This window comes from Quercus robur, chromosome 3 (assembly GCF_932294415.1).
Source record: "Quercus robur chromosome 3, dhQueRobu3.1, whole genome shotgun sequence".
In the NCBI taxonomy this organism is placed as follows: domain Eukaryota; kingdom Viridiplantae; phylum Streptophyta; class Magnoliopsida; order Fagales; family Fagaceae; genus Quercus; species Quercus robur.
In genome coordinates, this window is record NC_065536.1 from 222,753 (window position 1) to 245,575 (window position 22,823).

Consider the following 22,823-nt stretch of genomic DNA (forward strand, 5'->3'; position numbering starts at 1 on the left):
TGTAACTTCCCTCGGATTTAAGGAAATTAGTAAATTCTGACATAACTTCCTCAATAGCTATAGAAGTTACAACCGCTGAGGGAAGTTAAGCATTTGTGAGGAATTTGTGGCGATGATTACGGGTTTGGTTCCCACTCCAGAATTTCGTGGTTCAAATCCTCAAGACATGTGAGTAAATCCATCCTTGAGAATTCCCTAAGTGTCATGTTGTCGTTCGTGAGCTTTGACTATGGACGACTCCTTTGTCCATAGACGACCTTCCTGAATGTTTGGCCTTTGGCTCATGGACGACCCCTATGGACGAACTAGAGAACAATTTTTGCTATCCCATCAAGTTGTTTCCCTAATTTCAACAAAAATCCCTAAATTAATAGCAAACATAATTGAAGACAATAGGGTAAGAGATTAGTTGAAAATTACCAAGAAAGAATGTTCTGGTATCGAGAGTTCCTGGGAAAGGCTTTTTTCATGCTTATGCTGAAGGCATCTTCATCTTCCTTCCTCCTTATTTCAAAAAAAAAAAAGTAGAATGAAAAACGTCTCTGAATTCTGATCTTATATCTAGCGGAAACTAAGAGAAAGGAATTTGAAAGACGTCATCTGCAAAATCGTGTTTTGAGATTTTTTGATTTCTTTTGCCCAATCGATGTAGTCTTTACCGTTCTGCCTCTCTCTGTTTCTTTCTCCATGTCCCAGCCTCTTTCTCTGTTTCTTTCTCTGTGTCCCAGGCCTCTTGCCTCTCTCCATTTCTATTTATGTGTACTCCTTGATTTTAACCAGTTATTTTTTTGTTATTTATAATGTGAGGTTTTTAAACAGTGTTGTGGTATTGCCAAACAATATAATTTATCGCTTTTTAATTTTTATGTGGCAGAATTTTAGATGGGCATTTTTTCTACACGGCTGCACCTCTTTAATGGTAGGAAAAACTTCTACACTGTTCAAGTTATCCTTATCTAAACCTCACGTAAATGGGACCAACATTGGAATGACCCCTTCTTGAATAAGCTGAGGAAAATATTTAAGAGGGGTGTAAGGTTGAATTTATTCAACCATCTAATTGGCTTTATTCCGTGCCAAATTTGCTTGTAATTCAGCATTTAGTAACCCTGTATTTAGGTGGGATTGTTGTAAGGGTAGTGAGTGAGATAGAGTGAAGATTGCTCAAGAGTGTGCAAGAAAACAGAGTGTCGCGGCTGGGACTCGCGGGTGGACTCGCGGCTGCAAGCCGCCAGAAGCTGCACACGTGCCAAGCATGCTGGAAGATGAACAGTCATGCTAGCTGGAGCACTACAGGACAAAACAGGACAACTGGCCATACGGTTAACTCGCGACTGGATCTCGCGACTTGGTCAAGCCGCGAGCCACCCCTGTTTTGGAAAAACCTGACGTTTCACATTCCTCTTCACTCCAGTATAAATACCCCTTTAACCCACGATTGAAAGTGAGCTTCCAGAGAGAATTTTGAGAGAGAAACCCTAAAGAAAAACCAGATTGTTTCACCCACAATCTCTACCTTAGAGTCTCATCAAATTCCCTCACTCTCTTCCTCTCCATTGTCAAATCCTTGAGAGGCATTATACCAAACCTGGTTCTCACCATCATCATCTCTGTGAGACAGTCGTTTGGAGTTCTGGGAAGCAGTTAGGAAGGAGCCAATCTTCATTGGTTGATGCTACGGTGTAGTAGCGGAATCCGGAAAGCTAGAAAAGAAAAAGGTTCGGCGCAACCTCGTTGGAGCAAGAAGCTTGGAGGGCTTAGGTGCATTGGGTAGATTAGGCTTGGAGGGTCTATTGCTGTCCTTGTATCCCAACTGTATTTTCTAGTGGATTGATTACCGCTTGGAGGGCGGCGGAGAGGTTTTTCGCCGAGGTCTTCGGTTTCCTCTTCGATAACACATCTGGTGTTATCTCTGTGTTTGCATCTTCCTTCCTCTCTATCTCTGCCTTTACATTATCTGCTGTGGTTTATTTTGTTATGGCTTAGATAGTTGTTTAACCAATTCCATATTATAGCATGTGTTAAGTTTCCGCACACTAGTTGTTTGACATATTGCTTGTGTTGGTTAAGTTGGTTTTTGGGGGTCTAAACGTTCAAAAGTGTTTTTGTACACGTTTTTGAACTTTCAAGGGGAAAGGTACTCCATACTAACGCAATCAAAAAGAAGTTCCTGTAATAGAATATATATATATATATATATATATATAGAATTGATAGGTAGGACACTGTTCAAGTTATCCTTATCTAAACCTCACTTAAATTGGACCAACATTGGAATGACCCCTTCTTGAATAAGTTGAGGAAAATATTTAAGAGGGGAAAGGTACTCCACAATAACACAATTAGAAAGAAGTTCCTGTAATAGAATACTTAAAGACCAAAAACTATTTGAAGCTTTGTTTGAAACGAAAACTGTTGAGTCCACATGACGAGGTTGGCAAACCATGATCAAATGTAATCAATTTATAAGAGTCTTAGTGAGTATTTTGTGTGTTTGAAGTCCATTTCAAGTCCAAGACAAGATCAAGATTGAAGCTCAATAAGTTCACAAGTTTATGTAATCTTGATATATGCTTGATCGAGAATCACTAATCTCAATCTATCAAGATTCATGTAGAATTGATTCTAAGTATGTTCCAATCAGCCATCATGAAGTTAGGGTTTCATGGTTTTCAATCCAAGGTAAAAAAATAAAAAATAAAAGCAATTCTAGGGCTCATTTTTCAAGAATTTTGTGAGCCATGTGGTGTAAACAAACTATAGGAGATTTCCAAGTTCTCTCCAAGCATCAACCAAGGATCATTGTTCATGTTTCTGACGATTTGGTGATCAAGGTGAAGTTGCTGAATCCGGTTAATAAAGAGTTATTGGAGTGAATCTTCAAGTGGGTCCTTGAAGTTGTGAGCAGGTGTTCACATTCAACAAAGTTCACTTGTATTAGATTCTGTGGATTTGAAATTGTATATGGTCATGTTAGTCAGTACCACCGGAGATAGCAACATAGATATGGTTATTCTATTTGTAAAAACTTCAATTTTATATAGTAGATCTGTTTTGCAACTAGGGTTGGAGGTTTAAGCCCTACATTAAATTCAAATCCTAATCTTTGTTGGAAAAAGATTAGGAACAGTCTATATAAATACTTTTGCATAATTTGTCAAGGTTAACATGGGCATTGGGTTCAATTAAATCTTTCTAGCTTTGTTAAAGTATTTTGTTATAATTGCCTATTCCTTCAAAGGTGTGATTGCTTAGGAAATCTTAGTGTGGTTTCCTAGGGTTTTTCCTTTTTCTCCTTCAATACACTAATTTAAAACTAGACAATCACGTCAGGTACTACCACTTAACGCAAAGGGTGATTTGTGTTGTCAACCTATTTGGCCGGAATTCAAGAACTTTATTAGAAAATTTCTTTCTTTGTTCTTCTTTTTACTTTTGTTTTTTTCTATAAAAAAATTAAAATAAAAAAATAAAAAAAAATAAAAAAAAAACTATCCAATTCAGTTGACCTCCTGATTAGATCTTTGTACTAAATCTTTTCAATTTTCTGGTTCTCTCAATGGTTTGGTCTCTAAAACATTGGCAGCTTAAATACTCCTATCTATATCTATATATAGTAGCAGAACAAGTTTGACTATTAGTTAACCTTCTAATATTTTGCCACATAAACTTTACTAGTCCTACAATTTTACACATCATTTTTTTATTAATTTATTTATTATGTCAAAATGAGAGTTTTAAACTGACTACTACTCAGCAAATTGAAGAGTTTTAAACTAACTACTACTTAGCAACGTAGAGAGTTTTAAACCAAACCGTTATTACTTACAATGCAAACTGGAGAGAAGTTGACTATATTTCACCTGGTTGTTTCTTATATCTTATTGACGCCTCCTAATCTTGGCATCTTACTTCCAGGGATACTTTATCACTTCGAAGTCTTCTTTTTCTGAATGGTTTATCTATCAAGACGCAGATACCAACCCAAATTCCACTTTAGTGGCTCAAGTGAGACCACCCCATGTTATCTTTGAGTTTATTGTCAATGTTGTTCAGCAGCTTCTTTATGATAAGAATGATACGATGGATTGGATCAGAAGGTCTAATATAACTGTGAAGGACTACTATCCACTGCTGGTATTGAGATTGGTTTCTATTATATGTTTAGTTCATCTGAATTCTGGGGAATTTTTGGAATTTCTTTTTTCATTGCTTGGTAGGAGCTATATTATTGAGCAACTTCCATGGGAATTTTATGATGTCCTTCAAAGAAGACAGAAACAGATAAATGTGGATGCGCTAGCTGAAGCATTTAAAAAGATTCACAATCCTCTTGTAATTGTGAGTCGGGAGGAAATTGTTCAAGGTTTCTATGTCTGGATGCCATTTTTGTGGACATGAGGGTAAAGTAGTGTAGGGAGGACATGTTAAAAGTCTTTTTTCTAGAGACGGTGAAAGCATCACAAGGTCAAACTGAGACATATGAAGTTGAAGCAACTAACTTTGGCAATGAAGTGCTTTCTTTAGGCACTTATGATCAAGATAGTTGTAATTGTAAGTCTGTACCTTCAAACCTTTCTTTGGTGGTAGATCAGGGGGACTTGAACAACATAAATGGAAGTAGGCTGCGAGTGAATTACTTTTGGGAAATATTTGAAGCTTTGAAGTTGTTGGAGCATGGTAAAGATTCAAGGAGCTTTATGTCAAATGTCCAAATAATGAAGGTAATGCAAAATTTTCATAAAATATTTGACTTCACCAAAAAGCATACTCATATGAGCATCATACTGTATTTTTATTCTTTTCCTGTGTAAGGTAATGCCAAATTTTCATATAATATTTGACTTCAGCAAAAAGCATACACACAAATGAGCATCATACTAAATTTTTATTATGTTCCTATGTAAATAGCAGGTGAACGTGGAGAAAAGTATTCTCCTTGTTTGGGACACTACCCACACTTTCCACATTACTGAGAGGGAAATCACTGTGACTCCTCATGATTTCTACTGGATGACTAGTTTGAGGTCCCATCGGCCCATTATTGACTTGGAGGGTGAGTCAAGCATTCAAGAAGTTATAGACTTGCTAGGGCGTGCCTACCCTAGCGAGCGTGTCCGCTACTTCGATCTGGAGAGAGATTACAAGCCTCTTTCTCAGGCAATTCTCGGTGACCGTGCTTAGATGGCTAGGGCATTTTTGCTATATGTGCTAAGGGCATATCTTTTTTTGCTTTTCATATTATTTGCATATTTTTCTTTAAAGCATAAAATAGCATATCATGCATGTGTATATAAGAAAGAAAAGAATTACCCAATTATGTAAGCCAAACATCTTGTTTTAGTTGTGCAAGTGCTACACCTTACTGAGCACGGCTTTTATGAATTGCACACAGATGTTTTATGATTGACGAGTTTTAGTGGTGAGATGGTTATTTATGCCTTTCTCTTAGGATTTTTTAGTCCTTCCCGTCAAAAGAGTGATAAAGATATGAATGATAAAAGATTAACCAAATCATACAAATCACATAATCGAGCCACAAAGCTTACATTATTTAGTTGTGCATGAAGATGCTCATCTAAGCTACAAATGATACAAAGTTAAGAAACTTTGTTTTAAAGGCCATCCAAGGTACACAAATACCAGTATACACAAACACCCACTGTTTTCGTATATTTTTTTTTTTTTTAAATCCCTTTTTTTTATTGAAAGAAAGAAACCAAACAACAAACCAAACACACAAACAAATATATTAAAAAGCAATAAAGACTAGTCTAACTCAAAAAGAACCAACCAAACACACAAGAGATGCAAGAATAGAGATGGAATCACTTGAAGGAGACTTTTTCCTTCCAAACAGGAGACTTGAAGGGAGATGAAACTTTCCTGTTCTGAGACCTCTGATGAGGAGAATATGAAGGAGGGTTAAATCCATTGAAGTTTGTCAAGAACATCACAGCCTTTAAGAGTTTCCCAAGAGGAGCCAAAGAGTTTTGAAGTTGATTTTAGCCTCTAAAAGATAACACACTATTGCTTTGTTGAGTGACAAGCCACTTATAACAATTTGGATGAGTGTGTCCCGATGCTCCACAATGATGACAGAAGTGGGGTAGGTTAAGACTTCTTATTAGTGGAGCGATGATTGCTTTGCTTAGTTTCTACAACCTTAGGTGGTGCTCCCAGAATGGATTTACCCTTATCATGCTTAACCTCACTCACATTTTCAATTTTGGACTCAATTTTCTCAAGTTTAGCATTAGAAGGAGGAGAAACAAACACAACATTATTCAAAGCACTAGAAGTACTACAAGAAGAAAGAGAGTGATCATACTTGAGACCCGTTTTATTAGATACAGCCTTTTGGAAATTCAGCATTTCATCTAGCTTAACACTTGAAGTCCTTTCCAATTGAGCTCTCACTTGAAACAGCTCAACATCCAAATTGGTCTTCTCTGCTAGGAAGTTGTTTTCAAAACGTAATGCTCCAATGGTTTGATTTGCTTCATCAACTTTAATGGAGAGTTCTTCTCGTTCCAACTCCACTTCACTCAACTTCCTTGTGGCTAGCCTATAAAGTTTTTCATGCTTCTCAGAATTCTTGTAAAGCTTTAAGTAGGCAGTATGGATATCATCTTTTTCATCCATCTCTTCAAATTTGGACTCTATCAATTCCTCTTCCTTATCAACCAATTCTTTGGACTCCTTGGACACATCAACAGTGGCTATGAAGGCACTAACTATCCCTTCTTGATCACTATCCTCTGGGTCTGCTTTTGGTTCAGTATCACTCAAGGTGGCAGCTAGAGCTTTACTTTTTCCAATTGACTTGAGATAGGTAGGACATTCTAGCTTCATGTATCTGTACCCTTGACACCCATAGCATTTTGGACCCATTGGAATCTTGTTTTGTCCACCTTCTTTGGATTCTCTTTAGAATTTCTCTTGAGTTTTAGATTGAGAAAATCTAGACTGTTTGCGATCCTTGTCATTTGCTTTGACATTCGCATTCTTGATGAACTTCTTGAATTGTTTGGTAATGTAAGATTTGAACTTTGAGTTCTCATCTTTAGATGACTCATCTTCTTTGTCATTCTTGGCTTTCAAAGCCATATTCTTACTCTTGCTTCCCTTGCCAATCTTCACTAAACCTAATTCATAGGTTTGCAGATTCCCAATCAATTCCGTCAAAGGAATAGTGTCAATGTCCTTTGACTCTTCAATAGTAGTGATCTTAGCATGAAACCACTATGGGAGAGATCTAAGGATTTTTCTCACAATTTTAGACTTGAGAATCTTTTGACCTAGATTGAAGGCAAAATTTACTATGTCCTTAAGCTTGACATAGAATTCATCAAACACTTCATCATCATCCATCCTGATTTCTTCAAAGCTCGTGGTAAGCCTTTGAAGCTTAGAGTCTTTCACAGCTTTGGTACCTTCATAAGTGTTTTGAAGGATTGTCCATGCTTCATTGGCACTCTCAGTGGATGAGATCTTCTTAAACTCCTCGTTAGTCATAGCACTAAACAAGGCATTCAATGCTCTACTATTGAAATTTGCAACTTTGATCTTATCATCATCCCAAGACACAGGTGGATCAGTAGGTTTAGTCCATCCAACCTCAACAACCAACCAGACCTTTTCATCTAAAGACAGCAAAAAGGCTCTCATGCGTACTTTCCAGTATGCATAATTAATACCATAAAAAAAAAAAAAAAAAAAAAGGAGATATAATCAAAGATTGTCAACGATCCATAACAACAGGGGTCAATGGATCACATAGCAAAGATTAAAACCTAATCAGAGTGTGTCTACTCGGATACCACTTGTTGGGTAAAGATAGATTGACCCCGGTTAATTAATTCAATTACTCAAGTTGATTAATTAGGTCAAATTATATGCAAATCATGGAGGCAATAACAAATCACCAAATAAACTAAATGCAACAGAAATTAAATTAATACAGTGATTTGTTAACAAATGTGGAAAACCTTTTGTAAGGAAAAAACCCCATCGAATGAATTTAAGGTCACCACTCCTAAGAATCCACTAATCAATAATTAAGCGGTTACAAGTATGAGGAATCTTATCACTACCCTGGCTTATCCTAAAATGCCAACCTATAGTTGAACTTTCACTCCAATACCCAATTGGACTTGATCTTGTAGTAGCATTCTTTCCTTTGATGCAAAAATCTCCAATATGTGACCAACCCTTTTGCATGGATCCCAATGCGTGACTAACTCTAGCAACTTGAATGATTTTTGTTGGCTCAAAGATCTTCATTTCATTAACAATGAAAATCAGGAAGCACTTGGTTACAAAACCCTATGGCGTACAAACGCAGTAGCTTCTCACAGAGAAAATTAAACTCTTGGTCTCTGTATCCGTCTCTGACGGCTCTTAAAAATAAGCCTTATATATGTCTAAGGTTGTGAGAAAAGAAACCCTAAACAAATACATCAACATGGGCCGAATTTCAGATTTGGAAATTCTGAAATCGTAATTCTCAATAGATCGAGCTTGTATCGAGCTATGTGTTGAGCTTCCCATTTAATCTCGATAGCAGCTATCTGTCAATTTTTAATAAAACAACTTTTCTTCACTTGTTTCTTGAATCAATTTTCATGTCTTTAATACTAATACTTGATATGTTTGAATAACATATTTCTTGATGTATTAAACCCAACTTAGATCTATCCAAATACAAGTAAAGTGCGTCTTGTCAAAGGATTAGCCAGTTACATATAAAATATGAACCTAACACTTGGGAAGGAACAAATTCAACTATTTAAAACCCAATTCACTCTCTCTCCCTTATTTGGCTATTGACTACCAAATCTCTCTCCCCAAATTCGACTTTATGGAAGCCAAATTCTCTCCCCTAATTTGGTTTTATTAAAGTCATCCCCCCCACCCCCCAAATTCGGTTTTATCAAAGCTAAATAGCTCAAAATCAAATTCTACATTTTCTCTCGAATAACCTAAAGAACTATACCTAAATCTTGCCCTCTTTGAATTATCATCACTTATTTGTAAGGTCTTTGGGCATGTATTTGTACTTGTTTTGGAAAGCAATATATTAAGTCATACATGCTGCAATTCGCAAGCATTGAAGTGGGGATGAGTAATGTGAGTGTTGCAAATTGCAAGTGGTGTATATTGTAATAGGCTAATAGCCTACCCTTTTTCGATGGCAAAATAAAAAATAAAATGGTAAAATACGGTCAATACCAAGGTTGTGAAACCCAACCGGACCGTACAGTCCGACCAGATTAACCAAAAACCGTTCATCAATACAGGTTTTTAACTCTCAAGAATCGGCCTATATAAGAAAAGCAGTGAACCATACAAACCGCAGTCAAACCTCCCAAGTTTGAAAACCGTTGACGGTTCTTGCGGTTCAGATCTGAATTTTATTTTTGGAACTTATCACCATTGTTGATGCTTCAAACTGCCATGTGATGCTATTAAACTTTTAAATTGCATCGCCTCTCTTCTTCTTTTCTATCTCACTCGTGCTTTCACTCTAATTTTCTGTGTTTTTTTGCCTTTTTGCCGTTTCAGTTTCTATGTCTGGACTGAGAACTTTAGAGTTGCTTTGCAAACGATGGAGACGATGAAGTAATAATGCTTGGCTGTCATCTACTTACTGACCAACCACTTTATTCTTGGGCTCTGTTTTGTAAGGCTATTATTTAATGAGTAGACTTCTAGCTTCTTCTTTTTAAGTGCTTTATCCATAGTTGTCAGTATCGTACGATACGCGATACGTATCGTACGATACGTATCGTATCATGTATAAAAAGTTTCGTATCGTATTGGCGTATCGTAAGTGTTCATGAATCATACGATACAGTGTGTATATCGTATGAATCGTATCGTATCGTACGATACATAGACAAATACTTTAAAATAAGATTTTTTGTTAAAATTTGTACTTTTATTTGAATCTAACAAGTTGTTTGGCTTGTTTTTAACATAAAATTATTAGTTTACTTAATTTAGCCAACTAAAATAACATATTCATAAGTTTTTTTTCCTCTCTCTCCTACAATTGGACTACACATTACACACTTACCCTTCACTTTAATATTTATAAATTTATTTTATATACTATGAATAAAATATTAATTGACAACATAAATTTTTATTTTTATCGTTATTCTTATAAGTCCAAGAAACTAGAATGCCAAAAAAAAATTTTATAAAATTTTTATAAAATAAAAAGAACAAGAAAAGATAGTAGATGTTAATGACGAATTATGATGAAGAAAATTTTAATGAAGAAATAAGTTTGCAAAATTATAAACATGATGATAGAATTGACTTAGATGAGGTTGATTAGGCAATATGATGAAAATAAATTATTATTTTTGGGTTATTTGTGATATATTATCACTTTTGAATTTAAGTAATTTGAATGTGTATGTTATAAACACATGCTAGTTTGATTTATTTAGTTAGCTTATTAAATATTATTACATAAGTGATGAAAATATTAGTCATTAGTTGAATATATTCAAAATTTATAATGAATATACCTTTATATATGTATATTTATGATTTTTTATAGATTTTATTAAGTGTTTATGTATCTTACGATACACGATACGATACGATACATGTTACGAAAAAATTAAAAATCGATTCGTGATACGATTCACGTTTTGACAACTATAGCTTTATCTTTTTTGTTTTCCACTTTTAAATTTCATTGGAAAGTTGACCGTTCAAATGGGCTTGGTTTAATTTGTGCCTAAGGCATGGGCTTAATTTAGACGTAGGTTTCATAAAATATATATATATATATATATAATTTATTTATATAAAATTACGTTTTTGGTACCTAAATCTTTTCTTATTTTAGTCAAATTTTCTATTATTTCTAATTTAAATATTTATTTATTTATTTATTTATTTATTAAATAATTATTAAATTAAATATGACGTCATCACGATTCGACTCCAGTTCGACCTCGGTTTGACCTCAAAAACTTTGAACCTCTCCCTTTTACGGTTCAATAAACGATCCGAGTTTGAAAACCTTGGTCAATACCCTTGAGGTTTAGGCTAATACTAGTCAGGTCCAAGACATTTCAAAACTAACCAACTTGGTCCCTAAACCATTACTCATTTTTCTTCTCTCTGTCATGGTGATTAGGGACCAAGTTTGTCAGTTTTGAAATGTCTTGGTCCTTTATGGCATTAGCCCAAATCTCAAGGATGTTAATTGAATTTTACTTTAGAAAAAATATATATATAAATTAAATGTTGCAACCAAATAGTTGTTTTACAAAACCATTTATCTCCCCCAAATTCAGTTTTTACAAAACCAAATTATGTTTATTAAATTTCTTTTGAATTCGGCTCTTTTTATACCGATTTTTCTCTCACCTAATTTCTCTCCAAAATTATCAAGCCAAATAACTCCTAAATTGCATAAAAGGGTGGCACACAAAGAGACGGACGAGAAAGTATAGTATTTCAACCACTATATTTTACCGATATTGTCAATTTGGTTTCTATTATAGACTTACTAATGAAAATTGACTACAAGTTAAAAATAACATAAATCAAATTAACTGCAAACAAAATATTTTAAAGGGACCAAATTAGTGACCCAAAACGTAGAACTCAAATGGTATTTTTCCCAAAAGCATAATGGCCTACCCTTGTTTATTAGACCTTTCCCGAAGATGCGTGCGCGTGTATGCTCATAATCAATATCAATAGAAGCCTTCAAACATCAAACTGAAACTCAAATGGCATTGTCACTAGCATTCAAATTGAGATCATCTCATTCTCATTCTCAGGTCGCCTCTCTCCTCTTATCTTTTATCCATTCCTTGGCTCCACGCCTACCGCAAGCTCGTAACAACACAAGCATTTTTCTAAGAGCAACGCTTCCAAATCCAAACCCAATATCTATAACATTTTCTTCTTCCATTGACAGACATATAAGGTTGTTTACCTCCGAACCCACCAGTACCAGCAGCAAGATCAACACCAAGGTTAACTTCTCTTTGCCCGATTCAGATGATGATGAGGACAACAGCAAGGAAGAAATCATCGACAAAAACAGCAAGCCTCCACCACCTTACGACCCTTTCAACAAGAAACCAATCATAGAGGAGCCAAATGACCCTAAAGACTTGCAAGAAATCTTCCACAACATGAGGACCAAAGACGGTCTCTTCAACAATGCAGTCAAGATGTTCGACGCTTTGTCCAAAGACGGACTCACCCACGAAGCCTTAGAACTCTTCTCCCAAATCAAGGACAAGGGTCACATGCCCGGCGTGGTGGCCCACACTGCCATCATCGAGGCTTACGCCAATGCGGGCCAGCCCAAGGAGTGTCTGAAGGTGTACTTGCGCATGCTCGCTTCTGGGGTGGCCCCTAATGCCTACACTTACACCGTTCTTATCAAAGGACTTGCTAAGAATGCTAACTACATAGGGGATGCAAAGAAGTACGTGATGGAAATGATGGGCAAAGGAATGAGACCCAATGCCGGGACCTACACCGCTGTCTTTGAGGCTTTGGCTAAGGAGCAGAAGGTGGACGAGGCCAGGGAGTTTGTGGAGCAAATGAAGAGTAAGGGATTCGTACCCAATGAGGCAGCTGTGAGGGAGGTTCTTAATAACAAGCGGGGACAGGTTGTCATCAACGTTCTCTTTGGCAAGTAGAAACTAGAAACTAAATTTCTTTTTTTTTTTCTTCTTTTGCTTTTTCCCGTTCTTGGACCATGTACTTGTAACCTGTGTTTTTGGACATGAGAAAGTAGTTTGCGCATCACCTTTGATTAAGTCTTGGTTGGTGGGGATGGTGTAGAAGTAGAACTGGTGCTATGTTTTTTTCCAGTCCAGAACTTTTTTTTTTTTTTTTTTTGAGAAACCTCCCTTCTCAGGAAGGGAGAATAGTCCAGAACTTAGATAAAGCTTATTGTGCTCTTTTTTGTTGGTTCATAAGTAATTACCTATAGTCATCTTCTTCCTCTGCTCTTCTTGTACTAGTAGTAGTAGCAGCAGCAGCAGCAATGATACCGATAGAAGTAATAAATAATTGTAACAATAATTATAGAAATTGCTGGGGAAACAATGTTGGCAAAATATGGATAGAAACCAGCAGTTGGCTAGAGGAAGTCATGAGAGGGATACTGCAAGTAAGGACGTTTGTCTTTTATGGTTTCCAGTTGTTTGGAACGATGATTAAATAACTGGTTAATGAGTATACCGGATTGTCCTGTGAAATCTTTCCCTGTTTTGATGGATGGTGAACTTATAATGAATTTTTATCAAATTTTAGATATGGCCAAATCCACAAAAAGAGTACCACATCCATTGATTTAAAATCAAAATAATTTGCGTGTTGCTTCAATAACATCTAAAAATAGATGCCTCCATTAAAAATACTATGAGGTGCCAATCAGTGAGCTGCAAAGCTCCTAGAATCAAATTCTCTTAATTACAAGAATTGTTCTTTTCTTTTCTCTTCCCCCCGCCAAATTTTTTCTGATAAGTTAACTACAAAAAATCTCTCAAAGATAACTGAAATTTTATCATCAGCCCAACTAGTTAATTCTTTTTAAGTCCTAGAATTAGTCAGTAAAGCTTAAGGGTGTTCACTAAACTGCACTAAAACTACTCGCAAAAAGGTATAATCGTACTGCACCACAAGTAACAGTGAACCACACCGCACCGCATGAGGCAATATAGTTTGCAATTTTATAATAAGAAAATTGCACAAATCGCATCCCACCCTCTCTATATATTAATATATTATTAATAGTTTAATAACCCTAGTTTTCAAAAAATAAATAAATAGGAAAGTCAGCCAAAAAAAAAAAAAAAATTAGCTCAATAATTTCAAACTCAGCCCAAACCAGAGGAAAAAATCAGTTTTAAACTAAACAAGAAAAGCCCAAAATTTGAAAAATATTATGGCTTCCAATCGCATCTTATACACCGCATCACACATGTAACTGCAAAAATGAGGTACAATGCAGTTATGGTTTGGCTAAACTCTAAACTACACCGCACCGCACATGTAGCTGCAAAAATGAGGTGCAATGTAATGCTAAAAATAATCCAAAACCGCACCACACAGCGAACGCTCCTAGTAAAGCCTATAAGCAACTTTCGCCTTTGCTTGTTCTCCAAAAAAAAAAAAAAATTCACCTTCACCGTTTCACCTTTTTGGTATGTTTGGTTGGATGTAAAAAAAGGGGAGAGCATCTTCCATTATTTGTTGTGATATGTTATTTCTTTTTGCTAGTATTACTTTTCCCACTCCTGTTACTGACATAAATATTTTCTTATAGAGAGCACATACTCCTCACATAGATGATTTGTTAAAGGAAAATGCAAAGCCGCTAAAAAAAAAACAATAAATAAATGTCATGATCACTTTTTTGTGATTGTTGACACATTAATTTAGTAAAAGTGATATAATAAAATTTGTAATATCTTTAGCATCCTTCTTTGTCAACTTTTAAACACAGGTGATATTCAAATAATGCAGAACACAACAAAAGAAATCTCTATTCTTGGTAAATGTCATCAGTGCCAAGAGATTGAATAAAGATATAAGTTTTACACATATCTAGCAAAAATTTAAAAAGGAACAAAATCTTAAAACAGAATGACCGAAAACACTACATGAGAGAGAGAGAGAGAGAGAGCAGTACAAAGTCGATTCCTATAACTTTTAGTAGCATCTATCAATCTCTAAGGACCTATCGAACATACCATGTAAAGAAATTATCCAAAACAATTCCAAGCAGCAGCAGCAGCTTCTGAGTTCCGGCCCACTTAAGGAAAAAAACCCGATGTAGGCTTGGGCAAAACTAATAGTCTTGCTTGCTTGGGCATTCTGATGCCCTGTGCCCAGACCGGCCACAATTAAAACACGAACCTCCAAAGCTTCTGCAATGTGCATTCCAATGTGTAGTGAGTTTTAGAGAGATTTGAACGCTCAAGGATGGACAAACAATGAAACAACTATGACCTTGTATGACCATAACTTAAATGCAAAAATTCGATGGTAAAAACAAAACCCAAAAACAAAGTCGAAGAGGCAATATTGGGTCTTAGCAGGAAATAAGATAATCAATAGCTAACTCAATAACTGTAGACTGTCACCCCATTTGAGTCAATGGCGCTTTCATTTAGGTGAAAATTTCTGATTTAAATATTTGTATCACCCACGTTTTTGGAGAAATAAGTCCAAAACAGTTAAGAGGTGGGAAGAATACTTTTGAGAAAGAAGGTCCTTCAGAAATAAACAGAACACCAAACTGGTCAACAAAAGACAAAAATGCAGGCATTATTTTGCTGCCTCAGATATGTAGAGGATGTAAACATGCAACAGTAACTTGTATACTTGGGGAAAAAAAAAAAAAAAACAAGAAATCTTCTGTCCTATATATTATTTTATTCAAACAATAGGACCTTCACTAAATGTTCCTTCTGTTTCCTTCCAACCCCAACCATCCCTCCCACCACTACAGAAATCAATTGCAAATTACTTAAAAAAAAGTTTCTTCTTAGCACTTTTAATGCCAATTACTTGTGAGTTTCAAAAACTAAAAATATGTTCTTTTAGGAATTCACAAAAAGAGAGAAATTTTAAAAGAGATATACCTGTCCCGGGATGATGACCTGTTAGTGTTTGATCGTCTACCTCCAATTAGCCAATCATCCCCACTGCTTTTTGAATTTCGTGACCAGCTGTTGTCAGATCTAAAACTCCGACTACTACTCTTAAATAAACCATCATCACTATCAGAGCCTCGGCCACTGCCCCGTCCCCGTGATGTTCTAAAACCTCCCCTATCTCGAGATCCTCGTCTATTATTCCGATCCCTACTAGAAAACCTGCCATAGGAATCACTTGCAGGCCCATCATCTTGCAGAGCAGGCAACTGTCCCAAAAAATAATCATTTCTGTGTCAGTAGTTCAATGCAGGGATTCATACCCAAAGATAGAGACAGACCAGAAAACATAAATACATAGGACAACTTCAAATGAATCAAATAATAGACAGCAGAAGCAACATATGTCACCAGGCAAACGCAACTATAATGACAAAAGGACCAAATCAATAATCAACCTTGGTGATCTTGGAGAGTGTGTTTCCAAGTGGTGTTTGCCTATTCAGTAACTCCTTTGCAATTTCCTCTGGAAGATCAAAAACTGCTCCTTGAACCTGACATTAGCAACATCAGTAATGAGACAATGACCCATACTGCAAAAGGCAAAGCATCAACAAAGAGAAACTATAACAAAAAAGGCAAAGCACATTGTAGACACAAACCCTTTCATCTGCAATTATATAAATCTTTCCAACTTCATCAGCAGCTGCTGGATAAACATCCGAAAGAAAGCCAGTGACGGATCTAGCAGACAGGTATCTACTAGAATAAGCTGGATCTCGAGTCAGTTGCAATGTAACCCATCCCTACAATACAAGGATCGAGTTCAAATGAAATAATCAGAACCCAATAGAAGGCTGCAAATAACAACATAAAATTTTTAAGGCCAATAAAAAGAAGAATACACAAGGATATGATTAAGCTTTTGCATCATACATGTTTTCAAAGATAAAATTTATAAGTTCAGAATTTCCATAGATGCTGGCATTATGAAACTTCTAATATTGCTTGCAATGGCCATGAGACAAGGGTTATCGGCATTAAAGGATTGAGCTGATTGCACTAAAAATAAATTTTTTGTACTTTCTTTGCAAGGATGTCTTTGCAACCAAACAAAAAGGCACTATTTCCTTTGCATACAGTTGGTTGAGTAAATCATTATCTGATGGCAGAATGAACCATCTACATTCCAATTCTCAAGTACTTTTAATTTTCTAGAGGACAAACTGCTGACAACAAACTATGAGGACTTGAAAGCTTCCAACTGAAAAAAGGCTCATGATTTAAGTGATTATTATTGATGAGAGACCATTTACAACTTGTTAACTTCAATCTGAAAATAGAAATCTCATCATTTACCTGCTCATGATTGATGAGAGATCGGGCTGAAGGAGGTCGGGAGAATCCACTCAATTGTGCTAGTGCAGCAGCAAGAGCGCCTATTCCCTTTTCTTCAATCAATTTTTGTGCAGTTGGGGTGAAAAACTCTACAGATTCAGGATGAACTCCACTAAGAGTAGCAACTACATGCTCAGCAGATGACTCCAAAACTTCTTCAACAGCTGGTGCACTAACAAACTCAAACTTACAGCCCACATCACGCTCAAGGGATCTGACCGTTCTCCTCTGGCTGCTAGTAAACATCAGAATGGCATTACCTTCCTTTCCTGCTCGTCCGGTACGACCAGAGCGATGCACAAAAGTCTCTGGATCATTGGGAAGTTCATAGTGAATAACCTGGAGAAAGGGTAAAAAGTGAAAACAGATTTTACAATTCATCATCAGAGCAATATGGACCTTAATATTGGGGAGAGGTGTAAAGTGTTGCAAAGAACTTCTAATGAAAGGCAAACTCTTAAAAAGTGTAGGTGCAACATCAAATTAGAATTAGGCATGAAGAATTGCAACATGAAAAGCAAGTTGATCTCCAATGGTTGCATTCCCTTAAGTTGAAGCTCAGGAACAAATGCAGTGAAATTTTTTTATATAAGTAAAAATATAAAATAAAATAAAATAAAATTATTGAAAAAAGGGAAAAGGGATAGACACAGAAAAAAAATTCCATAGTCCTTTTCAAAGAATACAAATTACAAAGATAGAAAATCTAAATGCAGTGAAACCTCATATTTGATTAATCTGAAGTTTGATTTCAATCTCAGGTGCAATGGAAGGAACATCATTTACTATTAATTTTTATAGAAATATAATATTACATATCTTATTTTTCTTTTAAAAAATAAATAAAAATTTATTATTTTTAAGGTATTTAAAATACTAGGATGGACATGGTATCAGAATCCACAACATTAATACAAGAATTTAATTATGGATGATAAAGCAATTCCATCAACTCACTAGATCAACGTTGGGGATATCGAGTCCACGAGCTGCAACATCAGTGGCAACAAGCACCGTAAATTTCCCTTGTCGAAAACCATTTAATGTTCTCTCCCTCTGATGCTGAGATATATCTCCATGCAATGCCTCAGAAGCTATGCTATTTGTTAATGACATTGAGACTTCATCGGCATCACGTTTCGTCTGTGTGAAAACAATGGTCTTCCCACCTTTAGCATAAACCTGAAAATTAAAATATCACTCAGAGTTTTTATAAACGATATGATCCCTTTAGATTTGTAATGAAGAAAGTAACCCACAGAAATATAGTCATGATGCACCAAGATAAATTAACAATATTTTGTAATACACTAAAAAGCTAAAGACGATATTAGTATAAACAACAAAATGAGTTGCAAAATTTGCACATATATTTAAGTGAACCTATAAATAAAAGAATACCCTCAAGTAAAAGAATCAATACTATCTATTAAAAGTTTACACAAAAGTAACATAAATATTTTAGGTTATTGGGTATCAATACACCAGATAAGAATAATGGAAATACAGATTCAAATCTACACATAAGTATGAGTGTATGATCATGTCTCTCAAAGCATTGGTATATGTCACTAGCCAGTCTCTTGTTCCTCACTGTTTCTTCAATTTGATAAAAATTATGATAAGGTGTGAAGGTTTTGCCTCAAATAGTCAAAACAAATCTATTAATGACTGCCAATCATAAAGTACAAGATAATAGAAGCCTAATGATTTACAAAAAGTATAAAGAGGGGTCCTCAGAATAGTGAATGTAACACAGACTTGTCCCTCACTGAGAAAAACAAGACTAACATATGACAGCCAACTCTTACTGTTATAAGATCACTAAGAATGGTCCGCTTTGAAGTTGCAGTGGCTGATAGAGCAAAGAGCTTGATCCCTTCTGCAAGCTTTTCTTCTCGATCACCAACCTATTGAGAAAAGAAAATAACAAAAACAAGATTAGAAATTTACTTCCATACAACTTTAATATTGACATTAAACATGGAGATTTTCTATACCCTTTTTCTTCATATATAAACAATAATGAAATCTATTATCAAAGCGCAAAAAAGGGGCATAACCCTAGTACACAGGATGTATACGAGAGTAAAATCCAAAATAAACTAAAAACATTTTTACCTTAGAGCATCACCAGAGGTATGTCACATTAAACTAGTTAATACATGATGAGGAACTTGTGCCACTAGACATAAATCCCAGAAGTAAAAAGTCACACATGCTATTAGTAAAAGTTTTCAACTAGCACCTAAATGTATCCATAGAGAGAATGGAAGTTGAAAAAGTGACATTGCTATCTCACAACTTGAAACTTGCATGAAGTAGTCATTGCACAAAACAATATACTTGTCCCAACAATTTCACACTCCAAAATAAGCTGTACAACATTGACATATCTTTAACTCTAAATTGTGAAATGTTAGTGTTAGAGTAGGCATTATGTTTGAAATATTAGCGGCCCCACCCTCCCCCCCCAAAAAAAAAAAAAAAAAAAAACCCTCTCCCCCCTTCCTCAAAAAAAGAAAAAGAAATGAATTTCATAGAGTGAGAGCACAATAAACCACATCATATTTTATTTGTTTTCTCAAATTGACTAGCTGAGTAAACTGAATGAGCCAGATCAGATTATATACAATGAGGCTGGTCACTTTTTTTTTTCTCTAATATAAAATAATCATAAAGTGCTCATCCTTTCTGGCACTATAATGAAGCCGGTATGAACTTTACATGAAATAGGTAACACTGTAAATGCAAGTTTCTGTAAACAACATGAAGTGAACACCCCTTAAAAGGTGGCATTGTAGAGAGATACTAATAAGAAGAATCCCATGAGATTCTCTAAGAAAGAAAAGAAAAGAAAACCAAAATAAATAAAATTACCAAATCAATGGTCAATGGATTGTCCAAATATTTCCGTGCCAGTTTCTTCACCCAACCAGGCATAGTGGCGGAGAAAAGCATGCTCTGGCGCTTAGATGGAAGCTTTTCTAAAATAACTTCCACATCCTCCTCAAAACCAACCGCAAGCATCTGATCAGCTTCATCAAGGACCAAAAATTGAACTTCCCCTAGTTTGAGGCTGCCACCATTTATCAGGTCAATGATTCGACCAGGAGTTCCAACAACCACATCAACTCCACGGGAAAGTGCATTCTGCTGTGTCACATAAGAAACCCCTCCATAAACACAAACAGAATTTAAATAAGGTGCAGACTCTTTAATCTCCTTTTCGACTTGCTTTGCTAGCTCACGTGTAGGTGCAAGAACCAGAACTCTAGGAAGAGAACCAGACCGCCTGCAAACAAATCAAGAAATACACCAAATGATAAAACAGATTTCAAAATGGTAATGTTTAATAGAAATGATATATGCGAATACCTATGAGAGCCTCTTTGTTCATCCTCTTCAGTAAGTTGTTTAATAATTGGGATCCCAAAGGCTAATGTCTTCCCAGTCCCAGTCTTTGCACGAGCAATGATATCTCGACCTTCTAGCGCAGGGACTAAAACAGCTCTCTACATGATTGAAGAAAAAACAAATTAGTATTTATCATATTGGTTTTAATACACACCCACAAACTCACACGCACAGAAAATTATTATCAGAAGAAGAGAAATAATTAATCCAGCATAAAAGATAGACATTGCGAATAAAGCAAACAAACATTTGGAAACAGCAGCTGAGCATGAAAATTCTAAAACTTCACTTCCGAAAAAGAGAAAAACTGGAAATTTTAGAATCTTGGAAATGAAATAAGAAGTGGTGGGTTATTATGTCAAGTGCACTATAGTAGTCACAAAATATCATATAAAGTTGTAAACAGGAAAAAGGAAAGAGAGACTATTGAATATTCAGCGGTTCAACATCATGAGAGAATCACAAGTGCACTTCAAATAATGGTAGCATGGAATGAAAGAAATATTTTACAGCAACTAATTGAACTGTTTAGATAACCAAGGACGGCACTCAAACGGCTCATATGCAAGTTAAATTAATAAATATGCATACAAAAAATATTACAAACCAATAAGAAATTGCCTTAGTGGTGTCAGAGAAGCCAATGAGTTGAAATGGCACTTCCTCCTCACATAAGAACTGATGGAAAGTGAGATTATGGGTTCAAAACCCATTCTATGCATGTATAGCTTACCAATAAAGAAGAGGAAAAATGGAGGGTGAGGTAATGGGTTTAAGAGCCACTATAACGTACTAATTAAAGAGTGCCCTAAGAGCCCAAAAATAAGGCATATTGAATGATATTTTTATGCATTTAAAAAAAAATTAAATTAAATCAAACTATGAACAAATATGAAGAAAAACAAACACAACCACAATGAATTGTTAGCAAGAGTATTTATGTTATTGAAATTTGTGGTATTGCAGCTCATGATTGAATACTTAATATTGATAAATCTTATCCTAAAGGCATATTCCTTAACAAAACCCCATAACATTGTAACTTAAGTGAAGACCAATTTGAGAACTTATCCAAACAAATACCTAATATGGTGATATTATAAGCAGCAGCATAATTACTAGTACAAAATAAAATTAAAAAAAAAAAAAAAAAAAAATATTCATGGTATTGAGTTTTCCAATTAGCCAACGAATTAAGCATAGAGAACCAAAAAGAGAGAGAGAGAGAGAGAGGATAAAATACTTGAATGGGGAAGAGGTGAGTAATGCCACGTGTGTGAAGGGATTGAACAAGGCGTTGAGGCAAGCCCAGTTCGGAAACGGCGAGCTCATGGTCGTCCTCAGGAGAAGTAGAAGTAGCAGCAGCGCCGGAAGAATTAATGTTGTCATCGTCATCATCATCGTAATAAGCATCGAGAGCACCGAGGCCTTTGAAAGCCTCTTCACTGAGGACTGAGGAATTAGAAGTGGCAATAGCGGAGGGAACCAAACTGAGAGAGTGGTGAGGCTTATGGGTTTGGTTGGTGTTGGTGTTGTAATAGGCTTTGAGAACATAGTTGAAGTGAAGAAGGGACTTGTTGTCTTTAGTGGCTGCTGTTGTTGGGGTTGTTCTTCTATAGAGTTCCAGAGTGGGAGTTTGGTAAATGGATGAGACGCCTATAAAAGACGTCATTTTGGTAAATGGGTTGTGACTAGTAGTGTGAGGTGAATATGTTTGCTCCAAGCAAACTATTAGAAGAAAACAGTAGAGAGTGAGAGAGACAGAGGTAGAGGCGGCTTTGTTTCTTGAAGAAGAGGGATAGATAGATAGATAGATAGATAAGGTGAGAGAAACAGAGAAATCCTGACACCAAAAAATAGAGAGAAAGAGGGGAAACAAAGATAAGGGTTCTCCACAACCTACTGAAAATGTATGGCCTTTCCTACCTCCACCTCCTTTTTATAAGCCTAATTACAAACTCCACTTTCACTACTCACTAATCACTCACTGCTTGCTTATTACTTTGTGCTTTGGCTGCTTCTAATTACTAACATTTTTCCTCCCCTCCTGTGGATATTTCTTCTCCACTTGGCCCACCCAAAACCCATACCTTCAATTCTCTGCCCTATGCACCTCACCTATAAAATATCTATGACTACAGGGCCTGTCTCCCCGTTACTTGTTGGATTGGGCTTGCTTAACCCATATACCAAGGCCCTGCTCAATTCCTCAACATTTACCTCTCCTTCAAACTCCAACCACCTCTTCTACATTTCGGTTCTTCCGATTTATCAATATACTATTTATTCTCAAAAAAAAAAAAAAAATCAATCTAATAAATATAAAATTTTTAAAATTTTAAATTATTT

At 35.8% G+C, this 22,823-nt stretch overlaps 2 protein-coding genes across 2 annotated transcripts; one reads left to right on the plus strand and one right to left on the minus strand.

Annotated features, from left to right (window-relative positions):
- Positions 1-11,637: 11,637 nt before the first annotated feature.
- On the plus strand, positions 11,638-12,816 carry LOC126716561 (pentatricopeptide repeat-containing protein At4g38150-like). The gene has a single exon (XM_050417374.1). The coding sequence runs from the start codon at positions 11,766-11,768 to the stop codon at positions 12,690-12,692; it is 927 nt and encodes a 308-aa protein (XP_050273331.1). The 5' UTR covers positions 11,638-11,765; the 3' UTR covers positions 12,693-12,816.
- A 1,702-nt stretch (positions 12,817-14,518) lies between these two features.
- On the minus strand, positions 14,519-22,460 carry LOC126716562 (DEAD-box ATP-dependent RNA helicase 3, chloroplastic). The gene is made up of 10 exons (XM_050417375.1): positions 21,718-22,460; positions 20,436-20,572; positions 19,938-20,352; positions 18,869-18,967; positions 18,015-18,239; positions 17,019-17,396; positions 16,322-16,465; positions 16,118-16,213; positions 15,648-15,928; positions 14,519-14,930 (listed from the first exon to the last, which is right to left on the minus strand). The coding sequence occupies exons 1-10, from the start codon at positions 22,144-22,146 to the stop codon at positions 14,852-14,854; spliced, it is 2,283 nt and encodes a 760-aa protein (XP_050273332.1). The 5' UTR covers positions 22,147-22,460; the 3' UTR covers positions 14,519-14,851.
- Positions 22,461-22,823: the final 363 nt, after the last annotated feature.

Coding starts and splice junctions, on each gene's coding strand:
- LOC126716561 (XM_050417374.1), top strand. CDS start 11,766: ATGGCATTGTCACTAGCATTCAAATTGAGATCATCTCATTCTCATTCT.
- LOC126716562 (XM_050417375.1), bottom strand. CDS start 22,146: ATGACGTCTTTTATAGGCGTCTCATCCATTTACCAAACTCCCACTCTG. Junction 20,573..21,717: donor CTCACCTCTTCCCCATTCAA/GTATTTTATCCT, acceptor TCAATCATGTAG/AGAGCTGTTTTAGTCCCTGC. Junction 20,353..20,435: donor GAACAAAGAGGCTCTCATAG/GTATTCGCATAT, acceptor ATTTGTTTGCAG/GCGGTCTGGTTCTCTTCCTA.